General features: G+C 36.8%; 1 protein-coding gene across 6 annotated transcripts; it reads right to left on the bottom strand.

Moving 5' to 3' along the window:
* Positions 1-4,971: 4,971 nt before the first annotated feature.
* Positions 4,972-14,515, bottom strand: LOC127904095 (metal-nicotianamine transporter YSL3-like). 6 transcript variants are annotated; one of them, XR_008056964.1, is made up of 4 exons: positions 13,744-14,504; positions 12,955-13,603; positions 5,367-5,736; positions 4,972-5,293 (listed from the first exon to the last, which is right to left on the bottom strand). XR_008056964.1 is itself a non-coding variant. In XM_052445979.1 (4 exons), exons 2-4 carry the CDS (start codon positions 13,588-13,590, stop codon positions 12,667-12,669), a joined length of 459 nt encoding a protein of 152 aa, XP_052301939.1. In that variant the 5' UTR covers positions 13,591-13,603; positions 13,744-14,506; the 3' UTR covers positions 12,539-12,666. The 6 variants fall into 6 exon arrangements, 1 of the variants encoding a protein (XP_052301939.1); XR_008056961.1 differs by lacking the exons at positions 4,972-5,293; positions 5,367-5,736 and adding exons at positions 7,389-9,023; positions 9,168-12,110 and having other exon boundaries at positions 13,744-14,514; XM_052445979.1 differs by lacking the exons at positions 4,972-5,293; positions 5,367-5,736 and adding an exon at positions 12,539-12,693 and having other exon boundaries at positions 12,955-13,127; positions 13,332-13,603; positions 13,744-14,506.
* Between the last annotated feature and the right edge of the window lie 4,966 nt (positions 14,516-19,481).

Here is a 19,481-nt window from a genome sequence, read left to right as displayed (position 1 = left end):
AACTTATAATGTTTACATAATTGGTCCCTATAATTTTCAATATTTATAAATTCTATTTTTGTTTATGTTATTGGTCATAAACATTTTATACAAAATTAAATACTATAAAATAACACTTGGTATCACTTGAGGCACAACCTTTATAGAAATAATACTACAATATACAACTGTAGTTATGATTACTTATAGTTCTATACTTACAAAATCTGAAAGGAAACAGCTTACAGAACGAACTTTGAAGATACTGACTGCATTGTTTATTTTCTTCTTGCACCATTTCTACTAGCATTCTTCTTTGTTCTGCTTGCATTAAGACTCCATTGATCTTCAACCATTTTCAGAAACCATGCAGGTCTTCTTGTTTTAAACACAACATATCCCATTATGACTCCAAACATAAACCCAAATCCATACCCAATTGCCACAGCTTTCCATCCAAACCCATCTTCAAGCAATGTTGAATCATCTCCTACAATAAAGTTTGATGATGGTAATGGTGGTGCCTCGCCATTGCTACATTCTTCTGGCATTGGAAATCCACACAAACCAGAGTTTCCTTCGAATGAGCGATGATCAAACGTGTTGAACTGCTTTCCTTTGGGTATGGGTCCTTCAAGCCGGTTATGTGAAAGGTCTAAGACTTGGAGAAATGTTAGATCTACCAACTGTATAGGAATCCTTCCGGTTAACAAATTTGAAGATAGATCTAATGATTCTAGATTGGTCAAAATTCCCAATGATGATTGGATATGACCAGTAAAGTAATTGTGAGAGAGGTTAAGTTGTTGGAGTCCTTTAAGCTTTCCGATCAATTTTGGAATCTCACCGGTGAAACTATTACTTGACAAATCAAGTACTCTGAGGATACTTTGAATTTTTACAAACTCAAATTCCAATCCTTTCCACTTCATTTCTACGGAATAGGCATAAATATCGGCAAAACCATAGTAATTGTTTGATGTCATGTAAATCATATTTTGATTCGAGGTCATCATTGCTTCAAGACTATTGAAAAACCCTGTTGGTAATGGTCCACTCAAATTATTGCTGGAGATGTCAAAAATCTGTAATTTAGAGAATGAATTATAAGTAGTCGGATCCTTCACAGAACCCTGGAGTTTATTGGATTTTAGAACAAGAACCTGCAACTTTGGAAGCCTTTCTAGGAAATGGGGGAATGTATCCTTAATCTTATTGTTGCCAAGATCAAGAACTTCCAACATTGTGCAATTGATGATAGATGATGGTATTTCCCCTTCCAATTCGTTGTCATTGAGGCTGAGATATCCCAAGCTATTCCCCTCTGAGAATGCTAAAGAGATAGTGCCTTGAAGATTGTTCATGCCTAAATGCAAAATTGAGAGAGTGTTGCTGAAGTTGCTCAAACATTGTGGAATAGAACCACTCAGACTGTTGTTGGACAGGTCAAGGATTTCAAGGTATTTCAGCTTGCATATAGAATAAGAAATCTCACCTGTCAGTTTATTGTTGGACGCAAGAATAAGGACTTCCAAATACTCTTGTTTGAAAATTGAGCTTGGGACTGGACCATGGAAGTGATTATTGCTCAGATCAAGGTATTCCAACGAATTATGTTGGAATTCACTTATATGGCCTATGAAATGATTGTTATGAAGGTCCAAATAACCTAAAGAAGGAAGAGCAAACAAAAAGGATGGTATTGTCCCATTGAATAAGTTACTAAATAAATATAGACTCTCTAGATTTGAAAGGTTTTCAAATGATGATGGGATTTCACCGCTCAAATTATTATGTGAGAGATCTAACATTCTAAGCTGTGTGAGATTACCAAGCAGAGCTACATTTGTCCTTCGAATGTCACAATTGCGAAGCCATATGTATTCTAACGACTTGAGCTTACTGATGAAGTCATTTTCTAAATAAACTGAAATTCTTGTATCAGAAAGCTCCAACTGCCAGAGGACATTACTCACATTGGATGAAGGAAAAGAGCCAGTGAGGCCTTTGTTGTCTGCCAAAATGAGGGAGTCTAGGTTTGGTAGAAGAAAGATGTTACGTGGGAACTCCCCTTGCAATCCACAACCCACAAGTGAAAGCAATGTCAAGGAAGAGGACAAATTTGTTAAGGAATTAGGTGCAACCAAAGACATATCTATATAATCCAAATAGAGTACTCTTAGCTTGGTAAGGTTTTGAACAATCTTGGCAAAAGAGACTGTTTCTAGACTTAGATGTTTGTTTGAGATATCAAGTGAAACCAATTTGGAGAGATGAGAGATTTCCGATGGAACTTGGCCTGCAAAATTTGAATGAGTTAGGTTAAGATGCATCAAATTGGAAAACTGGCCAAATTGAGAAGAGATATTGGAGAAGTTGAAATCGTTGTAAGAGAGGACGAGCTTTTGAAGATGATGCAGAGAGAAGAGAGAATTATTGGAATGCAGGGTTCCGTGAAGCATGCTGAAAGAGAGGTCCAGTTTAGTCACTTGCCCGGTTTTCAGGTCACAAGTGACGCCATCCCACAAGCAGCAGTCTGTACCCTCTTTCCATGACTCTGTCTTGGGATATTGATCATATTGATAATTTCTAGCAAACCAAAAAGGAGACCTCTGAATGGAAAAAGATTGTTTGAATTGAAGCAGAGAAAGAGCTTGGTGATGACTACACAACTGAGTAGAAGAGGAAAAATTTGAGGAGAAGGATGATGAAATTGTTGTAAGAAAATACAAGAGAAACAAAATGGAACAGGGAAATTGAGCGAGGGATAATGAATAATTCTTCATGTTGGCTTTTCAGGATTCAAAGTAAATGTGGGATATTGAAGGAAGGAAATGTGGAAGTCGGGGAAAGATGAGAAACAAAGAAAGGCAATATTAGTAGTATATATAGACAAACCAATCTGAGGACTTAGATTGTGCTATTCATTCAGTTTCTGTAGTACAAAAAAAACGAAAGAGACTTACTATACGCAGCAGCGGAGCAGATACCGACAGGATGGTGAATGTGGAACACATTTAAAGACGAAATCAAATTCATTATTACATGTTTGATCTTTCTCATTGGGAGAAGCATTAGAGAAGCATACATGAGAGTGTGAAACATCCTTAACTGGGTGCTGACCAAATTTTAAATATAAGACTATCAAAGTAGGTCCCTTAGTTTGAAGTTTGAAGTTTCAGAATCAAATTTTCAGATAAAACCTTAACTAATGAAATTAAGTTTGATCTTCGCTAACAATTGAACTTTTGTTTTCGTCGGATGTCATTTTCTCAACTTTTTTTTTTTATTGTTGCTAATGAACTCATCTTTGTTGCTTCTCGATAGGTTGCTTTAAGATCAGTAAACAGTCGCAAAAGATTTTTTTTCCCTTAGTATCGTGATCAAGGATACTACAAATGATTCCAAAGCTTTTTTTTGTCGAAGATTCAATTTAGATCTTCTCCTCCTTAAATTAGGTAGCTAAAAAATGAACTTTTGTTTCCATGTAATTTGGTAAAATAATGTTGTCCTTTTTCCTCAACTTTTGTTCATGAGCACATAATCTAGTTGAAGAGGTGATATTTGAGTAGAAGGACGATGAAATTGTTGTTTTAAAATGCAAGAGAAACATAATCAATATTCAATTGAGGTCAACTTGAGATCATCAGTGATCACATACTAGCATGTAAATTGAGATTAACAGTGATTCCTAGTATGACGTCACCAAGCATTGCCTTATGGGAACACGACAGTATTGGTTTTTCCTACAGGGACATCCTAGGTGTTTTTTTAATCAAAGACGAGAACTTCATTAATACATGTTATAGCCAATAAGATAATAGCTATACAAACAATAAACATATTCTTGCAACTATAATGCCTTACAAACAAAATAGGAACTAATAAAAACTTGAAAAAACACCCACAAAATCAAAAACAAAACTAAATTCATGCAACTAAATATGTTTTTGATTGAACTCCTGTTTTGGCCAAATGATCTGTAACCTTATTCTTTTCTCCAAGAACATGTGTGTAAAGTTCATAGAAGAAAGGATACTACAAGCATTTGAAATGTCATTGAAATATAAATCAGGCTCTACAATCTACCACAATTCAGCCTTTATAGAGTGCATAGAAACAATTAATATTCAATTAAAAAGTTTTTGAATTGTCAAAATCCTATTACTGGAAAACAGAGCAGCGTACTTAATAAAACTGAAAAAAGATTGAAGTTTCAAGGTATTTGCACTCAAGATTCATAAGTTACTGTTGGATTCTCAAGACCTTTCCTTTCCACTATCAAAAAGGAATTATTAGTTATTACATAGCCCCGATCCGAAAGACCAAAGAGAAGTCTATAATATTAGATTGTGCATCGGAGCAGATACTGACAGGATGGGTGAATGTGTAACACATTTAAAGACGAAATCAAAGTCATTATAATATGTTTGATCTTCCTCACTGCTGGGAGAAGCACGAAAACAACTTTCATACAACATGGATATATATAGACTGGGAGTGTGAAACATCCTAAGCTGGGTGAAGACCAAATTTGGAATTCAAGATTATCAAGTAGCAAATTAATTTATGGAGCGAGTGTTGGAAACGCGGCTATATTAATTTATGGAAAACCATTTATATATATAGACAAAAGATAGATTTTATGGGCCATTTTTCTTTCCATTGATACATCTAGAATGTAACAAAAAGGTGGGGATATTCCCAATCTATAATTTGTTAATATCACTCCTCATTTATTATAAGTTTTGTTAATACTCTATATTATCCTTTATCTTTAATATAATGTGGAGTATTCTATTTTGATAAAATCAAATTTATTGAAATAATATAACTTTAAGAATGTTAGAAAACAAACTCTTCCCCCCCTATATATCCAGGATAAGTTTACAAGATTTGTGATTAGATAAGTGCATCAGATTAGATTCCATGCAAGCACTTCAGCATTGGCAATAACAGCCACTAATTACTATCAGTCCTAGTATGAGAAAATTGAAGATATATAGCTAGGAATATCCTCTATTAAAAGGAGCCTAGCAGGATCAAACCTTATATTTCAATGCCAGATAGGTAATGCTATGTCTATTCTTCCTTGTATATGTTCATAAACAAGAGGATGAGAGAAGGGAAGAGGTTCATAAACAAATGCCAGAGGATCTTAGCTAAGTTCCCAAAAGGAGGCAAGTACACTTGCAAGCCTTGTGCTGCTTCTCATAAATTCTCACATTGCTCGATGCTTGAATTCACATGAGAGATGCATTTTTCTCTCTCTGAATGCGTTGCTGGTTTCATTTTTCCAGATCACCCGAGAAATCTAAAAAGAGTGGCTCATCTGTTATTCTTATAATAGTTATACATAGTAGCAACAAAAGTGGGAAGAATATTACCAAAAATGGATTTGTTCTAAACTCCTGAATTAATGCCTGCAAGTTGTCTGCAAGATCAAATCCCTTACATTTGTCTACAATGCTTCCAGCACATGAATTCGTTTGTCACTTCCTCCCCTTTGGAAAGAGGTAACAGAATTTGGTGTTTGGAATTCAAGCTCCCAATTACCAGCTCAAACCCTGATTCTAACCCTTGATTGATTGAACATGGAGCATGATCATTATTAATTGTATTAGTAAAATCCTGCCCCAGTGGTGTTTATCCATTGTTGAACCTCTTGTTGACACAACCACACCCATGAGACCTCATGTACTGGTCTTCATCATGCCTTTCAACATTCTCCAGATGATGGAATATAAAGTGCATTATCTGATATAAACATGAGATTTTTATCCTGAAAAATGTAGTTTTCGCAAATGAAAAGTTTAGGCAGCTACTGATTTGTTTTTTAAGATTTTTGATGGTTGGGGTTTCGATTTAGTCACTCATTTACTCACAGATTATGATGGTAGCCATCTCAGCTCAATATCTCTTGCAGCTTCTTTCAGTCTCTCATGAGTTCTTGAGTTTTGCCAAATCTTAAACCATGTTGTCAGCTCCGTGGGTCCTATTTCACTAAACCTTAATCTGAGCTATAGATAAAGTTAGATGCAGGGAAGTTTAATCCTAATCACACGAAAGAAAGTGTCAGGTGTGCAGTAAGAGCGAGACACCTTTTCTACAAATTTTCTGAATTCTAATGAAATCTACGGCAATTTGGAAAAAAACCAACTCTCAGGCAGGAGGGAGAAGAAACAAGCGTGGAAAACAGGATCGTTCTCAGGTATCATTAAGAATTGTTTCTAGGAGGAAAAAGTATAAGGTTTGGTTTCTTATTGCCAGAGGCAGTTTGACAGAGATAAAAGGAGGTTAGTGACAACTCTATGGACTCCACTATTGCCAACGTCAATGGAAGGTTGGAAAAACTGGCAGCTGATGCTGAACCCACAAAAGTCTATAGCTCTGAACGTGAGGTGGCAGCTACACATCACCTTGGCAAGGTTTTAGGGATTCATAGAGATACTAATGATGGTTTGGTTGCTGAACATATTCGGAGGCAGATTGATATGAAATATATAGAAGGAATGGTTGGACTCCCTCTGAGTTCTTGCTCTGGTGCCCAGGTTATGAGTTTTATTCTAATCTTAAGCAGATGCTACCATAGAATTACAGAGATTTAGGCAGTCTTTGTAGAAGGGGGGCTGCCTGCACAAAAGTATGTTAGCTCCAATGATATTGAAGTTTTTTGTTTCTTGGAAACTAAAATTTCTAAGTATTTGGAGTGGGTCTAATGTTAATTAGAATGGTATAATTTCTAAGCAATTTTAACTATGTTATTGTATGTGTGTTAAGCATTATTGCATGCATCATTTATAAAGTATTTTTATTTTTGAACAGGATGTCATAGCATGTGATGTTAGAAATCCTGATCACATAGATGTGGAATTTGAATCAATTGGAGGATTGGAATCTATCACGCAAGCTTTGTATGAACTCGTGATTCTTCATCTGCAGAAACTATATTAGCAGCAAGATTTTGTTGGATGCTCTATTTACTTTAAAAATCACGGCACTGTAGCTTCCTTATCTGATGGATCTTACTCCGGTGAATGAGATTGTGAAATGAACACAATATTGGTATTTTTGTGGCTGTGTAGTATTTCTATTTATCCTGCATCAGGAATATAACAAAAGCAACTGAATGGCATACATTCTGGAAATTGTGAAAGCGGTCATTACTGTTTTTTGCATGTACATCTTTATGTTGAAACCATCCCTCGTTGCATTCTTTTATGCATCTAAATCCATGCAAATCTTGTTGGTCTGTGCTGACTAGAAACAGATTTAGAAGTAATTAACTAAGTTTGCGTAGTTGCTGTTTTGCTCCTATCGAAGTTTTTTTGTTGGTTCTGTGCTGACTAGAATTTTTATAGTAATGGTTTTAGCATTCGGGGGTTGTGGTGATGCATATATCCCTCAAATAGTACATCTTAATATTAATAAAAAATTCAAACTTTCTTTTCACATACCTTTTGTTCCAAATGGGGTTAAAGAAATATTCAATTATGCATATTAATTCACTTTCAAAACAGACATTTTTGTTGAGAGTAGATAATAGGTAGGGAATTCCGACCGGTGATGTTATGATATTTGCTCATAGGAGAAAAAACACACTGACACAATATTTAACGTGGTTCGGCAAACTGCCTACATCCACAGGAGAAGCCATTGCATTATATAGGGAGAGAACAAGATTTACAACAATAGAGGAGGAGGAATCATCCCCTCTTTGGCAACTCTCAACCTCACTCTATTTCTCTCTTTTCAGTGCTGCAATGGCAGCTACTGCTGGCTGCCTTGGCAGCCCACTCTCTCCTACATTTCTCACATCTTTGGCTCTACACACTCTCTCTTAACTCTCTCATTTTGCTCTCAACCGTATGCCTCTATTTATAGGCATCCATGGTGCTGCTCCATTTGTTCTTTGGTCAATAATGATGGCTGCCAACTCCAGCTCTTCTTCAACAAAGGTGATTGCCAACTCTAGCTCTTCTTCAACAATGGTGGCTGCACCTAGCAGCCCTCTTTGACAATGGCAATGGCAGCCATCCTCTTCTAGAAGATAGGCTGTAAATGCTCTATGATTGCTGCACGTAATGGCAATAATCCTAACAATCACCCCCTTTGCCATTCATGTGGGCAATTATCCTCTTGCTTCTTCAGCACATGCTTGCATTCTGCAGCTCTTCCAAGCTTACCATTCAGAGAGCGTCTTTGGCCAAGTTTCCAGGTACTTGCCAAACCTTTCAATCACCAGAGTCATCCAAACACCCCTTTGCTCACTCCAAAGGATCACTTCAACCAGATGGTTTGTCATATCTCATCTGAAGAGTGTTTAACGCTTGTCTCTGGAACAACATCCCCCTTCAAGCATATCAACCATGCTTGGCCCGGAATGATTTATCAAGCCTTACACCAAGGCTTACAACACCCCCTCAAACGGATATTTCCAAGTGCGACAGTCATTGAGTATTTCAATATGATCACGAGCTCACCACTCTTCCAAGAGTCTACTCATCCCGGAGTTGCGTCTGCCCTCTGTTCCTCCCTAGGAACCACGCCTTACTTCTCCGTGAGTCTCCCGCTCTTAGTCTTAAGAGTCCAGGTAGCTCTCTACCTTAAACCATGGGGGCAACCCATTAAAGGTTGATCCATATATGTCTTGATACTCTGAGTATTACAATGCCTTCACCGAGCTCACCACCTTGACAAGAGTCAACTTGTTCCCGGAACCTGCGCATGCCCTCTGCTTCTTCATAGCAGCCGCGTCTTAATGCTCCACAAGTCACCCACTTATTGTCCAAGGCAAATGTCTTCTAGCTCATTGATCTTTAGCATGGGGGCAATATCCATGAAAGTCAATCCTGCATCTGTCTCCATACTCATCATAGCCTCTTCATTGGCTATACACTTGTCCACTTATATCCAGCCATCACATTGGCTCTGGGACATTCTGTAATTGGGCTCCTATCAAGGCCCTCACACCTTCTCCTGAGGTGTCTCCGCCTGTCGTCATGAGATGGTCTAAACATGGACTCATATCATGGTCCTCACACCTTCTATCTGAGGTGTCTTCGTCTGTCGTCATGAGACGGTCTGATCTTGGACTCATATCATGGTCCTCACACCTTCCATCTGAGGTGTCTCCGCCTGTCGTCATGAGACGATTTGAACTTAGACTCATATCATGGTCCTCACACCTTCTCCTGAGGTGTCTCCGCCTGTCGTCATGAGACGGTCTGAACATGGACTCATATCATGGTCCTCACACCTTCCATCCGAGGTGTCTCCGCTTGTCGTCATGAGACGGTCTAAACTTGAGCTAGTTTCATGGCCCACACACCTTCTGCCTGAGGTGTCTCCGCTCATCGTCATGTGGCGGTCTGTATTTGGGCTCCTTTCATGGCCCACACACCTTCTTTCCTGAGGTGTCTCGGCTCGTCGTCATGCGGCGGTTTGTACTTGGGCTCCTTTCATGGCCCACACACCTTCTTGTCTGAGGTGTCTCCGTCCGTCATGAAGCGGTCACATCCTCCTTCATCGGGGATGTCTCCAGTGACTCTAAGATTCTTTACCACCATGTGGACTTGGGAGAGATCACTGCCACTGATCACATAGAAAGAGAGAGTTGCGGTGCACTCTTCGCAATCTTCCATCTTATTTTCTATGTTTGGAGCTTCTATGCCTTTCTGCTTGATAGCTCCACCCACACCAACTCTCTTTGGTGTTTTCGCCTTTCATCGGCAGTCGCACCCCCTTAATTAGATGCTTCTGCAACAGCTCATCTTTCCATCATTGCATGCATTGGAAAGGTCTTCGCTTGTTGCCTTTATCAAGAGCACAAGAGACTTCCTGTTGTACAACTTTTTCACACAGTCTCTGCTCTGAGCTTCATCTAGGAACTCTTCTTCTCCTTGCACCTATCGTCTCATTACAGTACCTCGTTGGATCCTACGGGTACTCCTGCACAATCTCCATGTGCTCTCGTGCAATTTCGGTTCTCCAGATTTCTCCCTATTCTTTGCTTTTATGTTTAACAGCAGCTCATCCTGTCATAACATTTATCCAAGTCAAAATAGGGTGCCAATCTTTATCCCTTGTTGTATTTCTCTTCCATTATAAGGGTCTTCATTAATTATCCCTTCGAGAAATTACAGTCACCGAATCTAACTTCTTTGGAGAAATCACCACTCCATCAGATCCTTGAACATACAGAACCCAACTGTTCCTTTGTGTCGTCATCTTGCTAGTCTTCAACAGTTTCATTACAAACTATTACATATACAAAAATAGTACTGTGTGGATGATCCTTCAACTAAGCAAGTTCCCAGGAAAGATTTGGAGGGGTCACACTGGTCCCGCTTAAAACTCAATCTCCTAGACAGAACTTCTTAGAACATATCTATCCACCGTACTGCCTTTTCGTATATACAACCATTTGCTAGCTTTGTTGCGGCTTTCCTTTACAAGTGATCTGGGGTATCCCGGTTTTATACCTGATTTCTCAACATCTGGCGAGACTACCAGTTCTTAGATTCGTCAAGATTGGTCTTCATCAATTTCCACTCTCCACCTCAAATTGTCCACTTGATTGGGTGTCTAGAGTGTCCCAATTTTGCCTTCCCTCAAGGCAATTAAAATTCTCTCCACTTAGCAGTTCAGCACATGTAATTGGGTAAACATGTGTGACATGTTCTTCTTCATCTCCATCGACCACCATGATGACCTTCAGATGCCTCCTGATCGGGCAATCTCTTTTGTTAATTCACCACCACCACTTTCGGTCTCAATTCTCAACGATCGGACCGTACCATTGCATCCGGAACGATCAAATTAGCTGGAAACAAGTCTGAAATCGTCCAAATCGTACTTCAGACGGCTACGATTTGATCAAAACAATTCTGGCCTGATCAACGACTCAGATTCAATCTCAGATCCGGTTGCACATAGGATCAGCTACACTGGATCCTGTCCCTCGGCTCGCGGCTCGGCTCGGCTCAACTCGGCTCGGCTCGCGGCTGATGATGTGGCAGGTGGGCCCCACTGTGCTGACGTGTCTCCTGACTGGTCGATGATGTGGCTGCTGACATGGCATACCTACTGTGCATGCTGACATCACACTTACATCAGGCTGATGTCATCCCTGGCATGCCTACTGTGCATGCTGACATCACAATTATGTCATGCTGACGTCATTCATATCCGGGTCAGCCATGTGGGTCAGGTCAACTAGTATTCGGGTCGGGTCAGCCCATCCGGGCGAAGAAGACGCGTGGCACGCGTGGAGCGCGTGGGCAGACGCCTTGCTGGAGAGTGATGGAGAGTGCGGCCATGTCCGACGTCCGATTTTGACGCCGTTTTCACCAGTGGCTTCGTCTCTTCCTCCTCTACACGGTGGTATGGTCAAAACACAATTTTGACAACTTTCATTTTTGAGCAAAAATCAAACACCACTTCAAACCATATGCTCTGATACCAATTGTAGGGAATTCCGACCGGTGATGTTATGATATTTGCTCATAGGAGGTAAAGCACACTGACACAATATTTAACGTGGTTCGGCAAACTGCCTACATCCACATGAGAAGCCATTGCATTATATAGGGAGAGAACAAGATTTACAACAATAGAGGAGGAGGAATCATCCCCTCTTTGGCAACTCTCAACCTCACTCTATTTCTCTCTTTTCAGTGCTGCAATGGCAGCTACTGCTGGCTGCCTTGGCAGCCCACTCTCTCCTACATTTCTCACATCTTTGGCTCTACACACTCTCTCTTAACTCTCTCATTTTGCTCTCAACCGTATGCCTCTATTTATAGGCATCCATGGTGCTGCTCCATTTGTTCTTTGGTCAATAATGATGGCTGCCAACTCCAGCTCTTTTTCAACAAAGGTGATTGCCAACTCCAGCTCTTCTTCAACAATGGTGGCTGCACCTAGCAGCCCTCTTTGACAATGGCAATGGCAGCCATCCTCTTCTAGAAGATAGGCTGTAAATGCTCTATGATTGCTGCACATAATGGCAATAATCCTAACATAATATCCTCAAGGCAAGTTTATGTGCAGCAAGTCTATGTGCTTATAGATACAGCCTGTGCTCTTCCTTTGCAGCTCGTCTGATGGGAACTGTACATTCTCAAAAACTGGTTTGTACAGGTTAATAATTAAAGAATGCCATAGAGCAGAGAGCCCGGAGAAGAAAGTCTCCATATCCATTTAAATAACAGAGCCCTGTTTTTTGATATTAGGAAGCCTATACCAAGACCTCCTTGCTTCTTATCACGCATTACCACATCATAAGAAACGTCTGATGGGTTCGTTACACTTTTTAATAGTCATTTATGACTTACAAGTTATTAGAATTACTCTATTTTTCTTGCAAATATTTCTGTTATTGTGGGAACAGAATCTGTCAGTCAAGTGTTGTTTTTTTAGATTTATAAAAATTGTTTTAATTCTTATAAATTTTCTTGCACACTCGTAGGTTTGTAGAGCAATTTGTTCATAACTCTATAAATATCAAAATACTCCCAGAAATGGAGATTAATTTAAGTGATCAAGAATAAGGAGATGGAAAACATAAATGATTTTATAATTAACACAAACCATTGCATGCTTGACCTTTTACATACATGGAATAAAAAAAAAACTAGAGGGAATCTAATACCATGAACCTGCCCCTCTAGTGTTGTTTTAATGTCAAATCCACTTGATATCTTGTTTGTACTACAAAATTAGAATTAGAAACGTAACGCTGATCAAATAAAATAGTAGACAAAATATAGCCTAACATAAACTGTGAACATACAATTTAAAAACTCAAATGCTTGCAAAATACACTTGAAAATTGTATTGCAGCTGGGAACAGAATTTATCAGTCAAGTGTTGTCTTTTTATAAATTTATAAAAATTGTTTTAATTCTTGTAAATGATTTTATAAGAAATATTGGAATTGATTCATCAAGAAAATTGAAGAAAACATATTACCTTTCGCAGAGGAACTAGAGCAAGTAGCCCAACAAAGCTGCTTACAAAAAGGAAACCAGTCATCCAACCATTCCCAGGTTCCCCAGTGCTCCCAGGAGTATTCCCCTCTGTATCAACCCCAGCTTGCTCATATGTCTTCCTATTCAAAACCAGTAGATAAGATCCAAAACCACCTGCAATTCAATAAACAAATCATAATTTGGCACACATATGAAAAAGATTAGCAAAAATTGTTCAAAATTTAAACAACACATGAGTTTAAAGTCTCAATCCTCCAACAGCAATGCTATAACAAGCAACAGCACAAGTTTGAACTATGGTATTCTCTTGTCGGGTAAAGGGACTGGTTACAATTCCAGCCTTTGAGAGGAGCTTAGTCCATGTTCTGAGGAACACAAATGCAAGAAGAGCAGCAGAGACATTGAGATTTGGGACTAGACCAGTGGTGAGATTCAGCTTCATGACTATAACACTGTATATGATTCCAATTGCTATGCTAGCAACAATTCCCCTAACTGTGATCTGTTTAGTCCATGGAGCAATCCTCTTGATATCCTCTGGCTCATCTCTAACTTCTTCCATGCCCTCTCCCCCAACTCTCTCAATCTCTTTCATTTCTTCCATGTTCATATTCATCACAATCTTCTCACTAATACAATCAACAAACCAAACTCATCATCTTGAATCCAATAGAATGATTTATAGAAGCTAAACACACATCAAGAAAATCTGATAAAACTACAAAAAATAAAAAATTGAATAAAAACAAAACGTCATGAATTATATTACCTTATAAGCCGCCTCCTTTTTCTTGCTCCTCTTCTTCTTTCGACCACAGCTTCAAAAAGCACCCGAAGAATCCAACTTCCTCAGTCAACTAACAAGTCTCCATCAATCAATACAAGTAGATGCAAGAGCATATAGTTTCCTTCAGAAAGACAACAAAACATTCAAATCAACACATGGGCAAGGGCCAGCCTCTAAGTTGACTTAAGGAAACTCTCCAAGAAAAACAGACGACAGCAGACGAACTTGATTCGAGGCTTTCAAGAAAAGCCCAAAAACCATAAATATTGCTTCTTCCAAAGCAATAATCAAGAGCATTAAATGCCAGGCCGAGAGAACAAAAACCCAAGCTTCTTATATGGCAAAAAAACACAGCAATTGTTTTTCTTATTTATACTAAATTCAAGCACCACCAGCCCACCCACCAGCATTTTCTATGTACTGCAAAGAAGTACAAGGCAAGGCTGCGTTGTAGTACAACACCTATCAGAGCTCCAACGACGGCTGCTATACATTTGAACAGATGTCAGGTTCATAATTTTGATCCTCGTCTCGTTGACTTATCATCACCACTTTTCACTCTCTCTTCATCCTTGTAGTACAGATATAGAGAGAAGAAAAGTGGGCAATCGTAAGCATAAAATTGCTTAAAGTGAAAAGCAAGAAATGGAACTGCTAACTGGCTTGAACTGGCTACTTCACTTGAAAGTGCCTTCCCTTTACAGTCATAACATGTGTGTGGCAAGTTAAGAGTGCATTTTGGTCCCTCTACTCTTATTTCCCTTATTTTATCACCTTTTGTCTTCATATTATATTCTTTATTTTAGTCAACTTTTAGCCTAGCAGTTAGACACCTCAATCCCAACCTAACTTGTTTGGATTAGAACCCAAAGACTGCTTCGTTAAAGATTGAGATTTATTTAATCAACTATTGTACTATACTAGGGAATGACGTCGTTTAATACTAAACATTTTCAATAGGATGTTCTCTTATCCCACGCATAAGAAAAAAAAATGTGACGAGGGATTAATTGTTAGGGGGTTATATTGAAGAATAAAATAGTATAAGGATCAAATTAAGATAGAATGTATAGTGGAAGGATAAAAAAGACAACATCAGCAAGGCGGGTGGCCAAAACATGTCAAAGTCAGTTAACCAGAGGAGAAAGGCCAGTTTTGAAGCGAATAATATAGAAATCATGTATTGATATAAAAATATGTCACTTAACATGTCAAATTTTTGAAGTGTTAATATAAAAATAAATTTTAAAAACAAAAAATATATTATTTTAATATATTTTTAAATAAAAAATATTTTTTAAAATAACTTTTAAAATAATTCTTTTCATGCTACTTGGAATTTATGCAGGCTTGCCATCATAAAAAATAATTTTTTTAAAAAAAATAATTTTTAAAAATAATTATTATTATAATATTAAACATGTATTGATATTTATCAAGATGACATTATTTCAAGATTTTTTTATAGAAAAAAGTTAAAATTTATCAACTTATTTACTTTATTCAGACTTTGTCTGAGCTAAATCCTATATTAATAAACCACTAGATTAATTATCTAACCGGACTGAGTTTAATATTTATAAAAATATTTTTTTAGTAAATTAGAGTAGGTCATGAAAAATTAGTCTATTGGTAGATGGAATAAACTACACAAGAATTTATAATATGATTGATTTACTTCATGTAATTTAAATTAAAGAAAAAAAACACACATTTCCTCTGCCTCAAAATAAATGAAAACAAAAATACAGACGAATTATTGAATTTTCAAGTGATTTTATTATTCCTATTTTCAAACTTGGAATGTAATAATTCCTCATCTAATTTTTTTAATTTTTTTAATCGGGTGCAATAATTTATTATTTATCTCTTAGTTTACAAAATAAAATAAAACATTTATTTCAAAGCGTAGATTTACTAATTAATTCAATTGTTTTCTACTGTGATCACTTTGTTTCTGGGATTGAGATTGAAAAATTATCATCGAATTTATCTAGAAGAAGCATGCTAAAAAGGGAATCACTTAGCGTGAGTATATCTCTTAATGGGAGGCGATCCAGTCAAGACTGATAGTTACGTGCAAAAGCGTAGGGAACCCTCCCTTTCGTCATACTCATAGCAGCACAATCGTCCTTGGAATCCCTTTTGCACCAAAAAAGTCATCGAGAAATTATTCCAAGACAAACACCACAGACACCCACCCTCCCACCCTCCAAGAAGCAAACAATTTTGCTGAGAGGAATAGGCAATAAATATCTTTCAGTGGAAAATTATGTGCGCATTATTTGTACATTAAGCTATGTGCATGCATCAAAGTGTGGTTAATTTGATTAACTACTTGACATAAATAAAATGAAGAGAGTTCTTTGGCATTTTCTAGAGAACAAAAATTACTTTGTTATGGGCCAGAAATGTTTAATGCGCGCATTATTTGATTAACTAGTTGATTTGTTTTTCTCTGACACAAGTTTTGCAGATATAAAATAAAGAACATGTTGAAGTTACATCTAGATAGCAAAATCCAACTCCTTGGTTATTGAAACTTGTTGCAAAATCTAGATCATGGGTTAATTTATATTAATTAAAATAATATTATTTTAATTTTTTTAAAATCAACTCAAATTTTAACTAGATTAACTAGATCATGAACTAATTTATTAGGTCATTTAAATTACATTGCTTCAACTTTCACTTTATTTTTTTAAAAAAACAACGTGAACTAATTAATCATCCTTGACCTTTACATTTATGCCATTTTACATTTACTTATTTTTTTGGGAGTAAGAACTCTATTTTGAAAGGGACGGTGAGTTTCAATTTCGCACTTTCTTTTCATCCGTTGCACTTTCTTTTTACCTTTTAATGGAACTCAATTTTGAAAGGGACGGTGAGCTTTAGTTTTAATTCTAGGTGGGCTCGATTGGATTCCTTTGTTAAAAAAAATAATAACATGATCAATTTCTTCAAATCAACTTTAGTGATGTTGATCTAACATTTTTTTGTACAATATTAGGAATGTTTGGATAAGCTTTTGATTGTACTAAATAAACTATATTCATGTTCGGACTGATATATTTTTCAAGAAATTAATTATTTTTATCGGGAGGATTCGAGCATTAAAATATAAAAAAATAGAGGATACTTAATATTTACCAACAAAACTGAAATATATACGAATATATATATATATATATATCTATGTTGACAAATTATATATTTGCCACTTGCATTATAAGCTAATTATGTGGATTCTAACTCATAATTAGTTTCATGTTAAGAGCATGATTTCATGTTTTACTTAAGAAACATTGATTAGCACTTAGCAGCCTATTTTTTTAAAAAAAACAAATAATATGAAGGGCTGATATGTATTTTTTCATAGTATGAATTTTTTCATGGCCAGCACGTAATATGAGAAAGAAAAAGAAAGAAAAAGAAAGAAGAAAAATAAAAGTAATTTCAAGCTAAATCACATTGAACCACCATACATGTATCATCCAGAGAGGAAAATGACGTTGAGATAAATTAAATAATGCGGCAGAATCACGATTATAACTGTCTGAGCCAACCGCACGCGCCGCCAGAAGGTGGTGGAGCGGCTGACTTATGCGAGGCACGTGTCAATTGTTGTTTTGTTTTATATTTTTTTGTGAAAGAAAAAGAAAATATCTTTTGGACTAAACAATATTAACAAACAAACTATGGTGAAACTACAACCAAGCCCCTAAAGCTAAGGTTAAAAAACTCAAATTGTAAGGGCAATGTAGTAATTTAATTGTGTTTATAAAATATGAAAATACAAAAATGCCTTTGTGCAGAAAGCATTGAATAATTTTTTTCAAGAGTTACATTAGTAATTTTTCTATGAATTTAAAAATGCAATTACCAAAATAACCCTATACAATCGTTAAAAGACATTTATGTCATGAAAAAAAAAGATTACCTTACCCTTGAAGTAAAAACAAAAGATAAAATGATCAAGGAACAAAATAATAATTATACTATTGTAATGAATAATAATTTACATCTCGAGATATAATAATGTCGCTAAGGGGATTAATGTTTTGGATAATTCTATAAATATTCAAGTATGCATATTATGCTTGTAAAAAAAATAGGGATAGCAGGGCTGAATGATATATGTCTACATATACCCTTGTATTTTAAAAATATATAAATTCATTCTAGAATTATTCAGATTGATTTATTTTATATCTTTTTTTTTATCCCTCCAACGAAACAAGTTTTAATCCCTTCTAAAAAACTATAAAACAAATACTAACCAAACATTACCTTGTTTCCTTGTGTGAATATTAATAAAAAAATGATAAATGAATGATAAATGCATAGTTTTTAAACCCGACCCGGTGATCGACCCCGTATAATGATCGGGTTACGGGTCAGATGGGTTGATCCAGGTCAATTCGGGTCAACCCAAAAAAAATCTAATGCAAGTTGCATTAGTTGCTAGTTGTTGCTGCAGCAACAACAGCAAACCCAGTATTCAATACTTCTAAACTTTCACTTCCATCCTTTAAAATATCAACCACCATCTTCTGCCCATCACTGGACCGAAACATTTCAGTACTTTGAAGTTTGAACATCTGCAAATTACAAGGACACAAACATTTCATTCACAATAGGAATGTTAGAACAAACCAACTCCAGCCCACCATTCCTAGATCCTTCAACACCAATAAACAATCCAACCAACTCATCAAGCAACCCAACCATTTCATCCAAATCATCATCTGGGTTTAAGAAAAAATCGATGCCAGATCAACCGATCAAGAATTGCAAGTTCAAAAAAGAGGCAGAGAATAAAGAAGAGAGAAAGTGAAAGAAGGAGAGTCGTGAAGAGAAACAAGCAACATCAACTTCATCTAACCTTATTCGCAGATTTGAACTGGTATGTCTTGCCTTGACGTCTTCTGCTCCTCTATTCTTCTTCGCGAATCGCAACTGAAATGGCTTTGAAGATTTATGAGATTAGGTAATTTAGGTTTTCTCATTTCTGTCCTTTTATTGTCAAACCGCAGACATCCCATCTACTAGAAGACTATGAATGTTGGTTTGGACATTTTGTTCACTGTGATCCATATTTCAATTTTGATGATCGTTGAAACAAAGTAACAACAATTCTGGAGAAATTGTTCAAGATGCAATTGTTGGAAAAATTGAGAGATTTTATGAATTTCTCGAGAATTAATGAATAAGGCAAAAACGACGTTGTTTTACATGTGTGTAAAAGCCGGGTCTCAGCTGGGTTTACCCGGGTCGGCCGGGTTCCGGGTCGAACCGCCGGGTCGACCAGGTTTCGCCGGGTCAACTCCCCACCGGGTTTTTACTTAGACCCGGACCGGTCCCAGGCCCTGGTCGGCTGGGTCCCCGATCAACCCGCCGGGCCGGTCTGGGTTTCAAAACTATGGATAAATGGGTCCAATATTTTTTTTGTCCTTGAGATCAAGTTGTTCAAAGAAAATAGAAAAGTGTGGGTTGAATCCCAAGACCTCTTGGAAAGTGCATTGTAATTTTTATTTATTTTTATTATTTATAATCTGATTTCTATGAAATTTTAGAAAATTTTATAGTTCCATAAATAATATACATTTAATTGGATTTGGATAATATAGCCTCTTTTATTAAAATTAAATCTGTCCTTATATTATTTCTTTACATAAAAGTATTATTATTATTATTATTATTGCTATTGTTATTTC

Source organism: Populus trichocarpa, chromosome 12 (genome assembly GCF_000002775.5).
Source record: "Populus trichocarpa isolate Nisqually-1 chromosome 12, P.trichocarpa_v4.1, whole genome shotgun sequence".
Lineage (NCBI taxonomy): Eukaryota > Viridiplantae > Streptophyta > Magnoliopsida > Malpighiales > Salicaceae > Populus > Populus trichocarpa.
The sequence above is the reverse complement of the archived record's forward strand: the minus strand, read 5'-3'. Positions and strand labels throughout refer to the sequence as shown.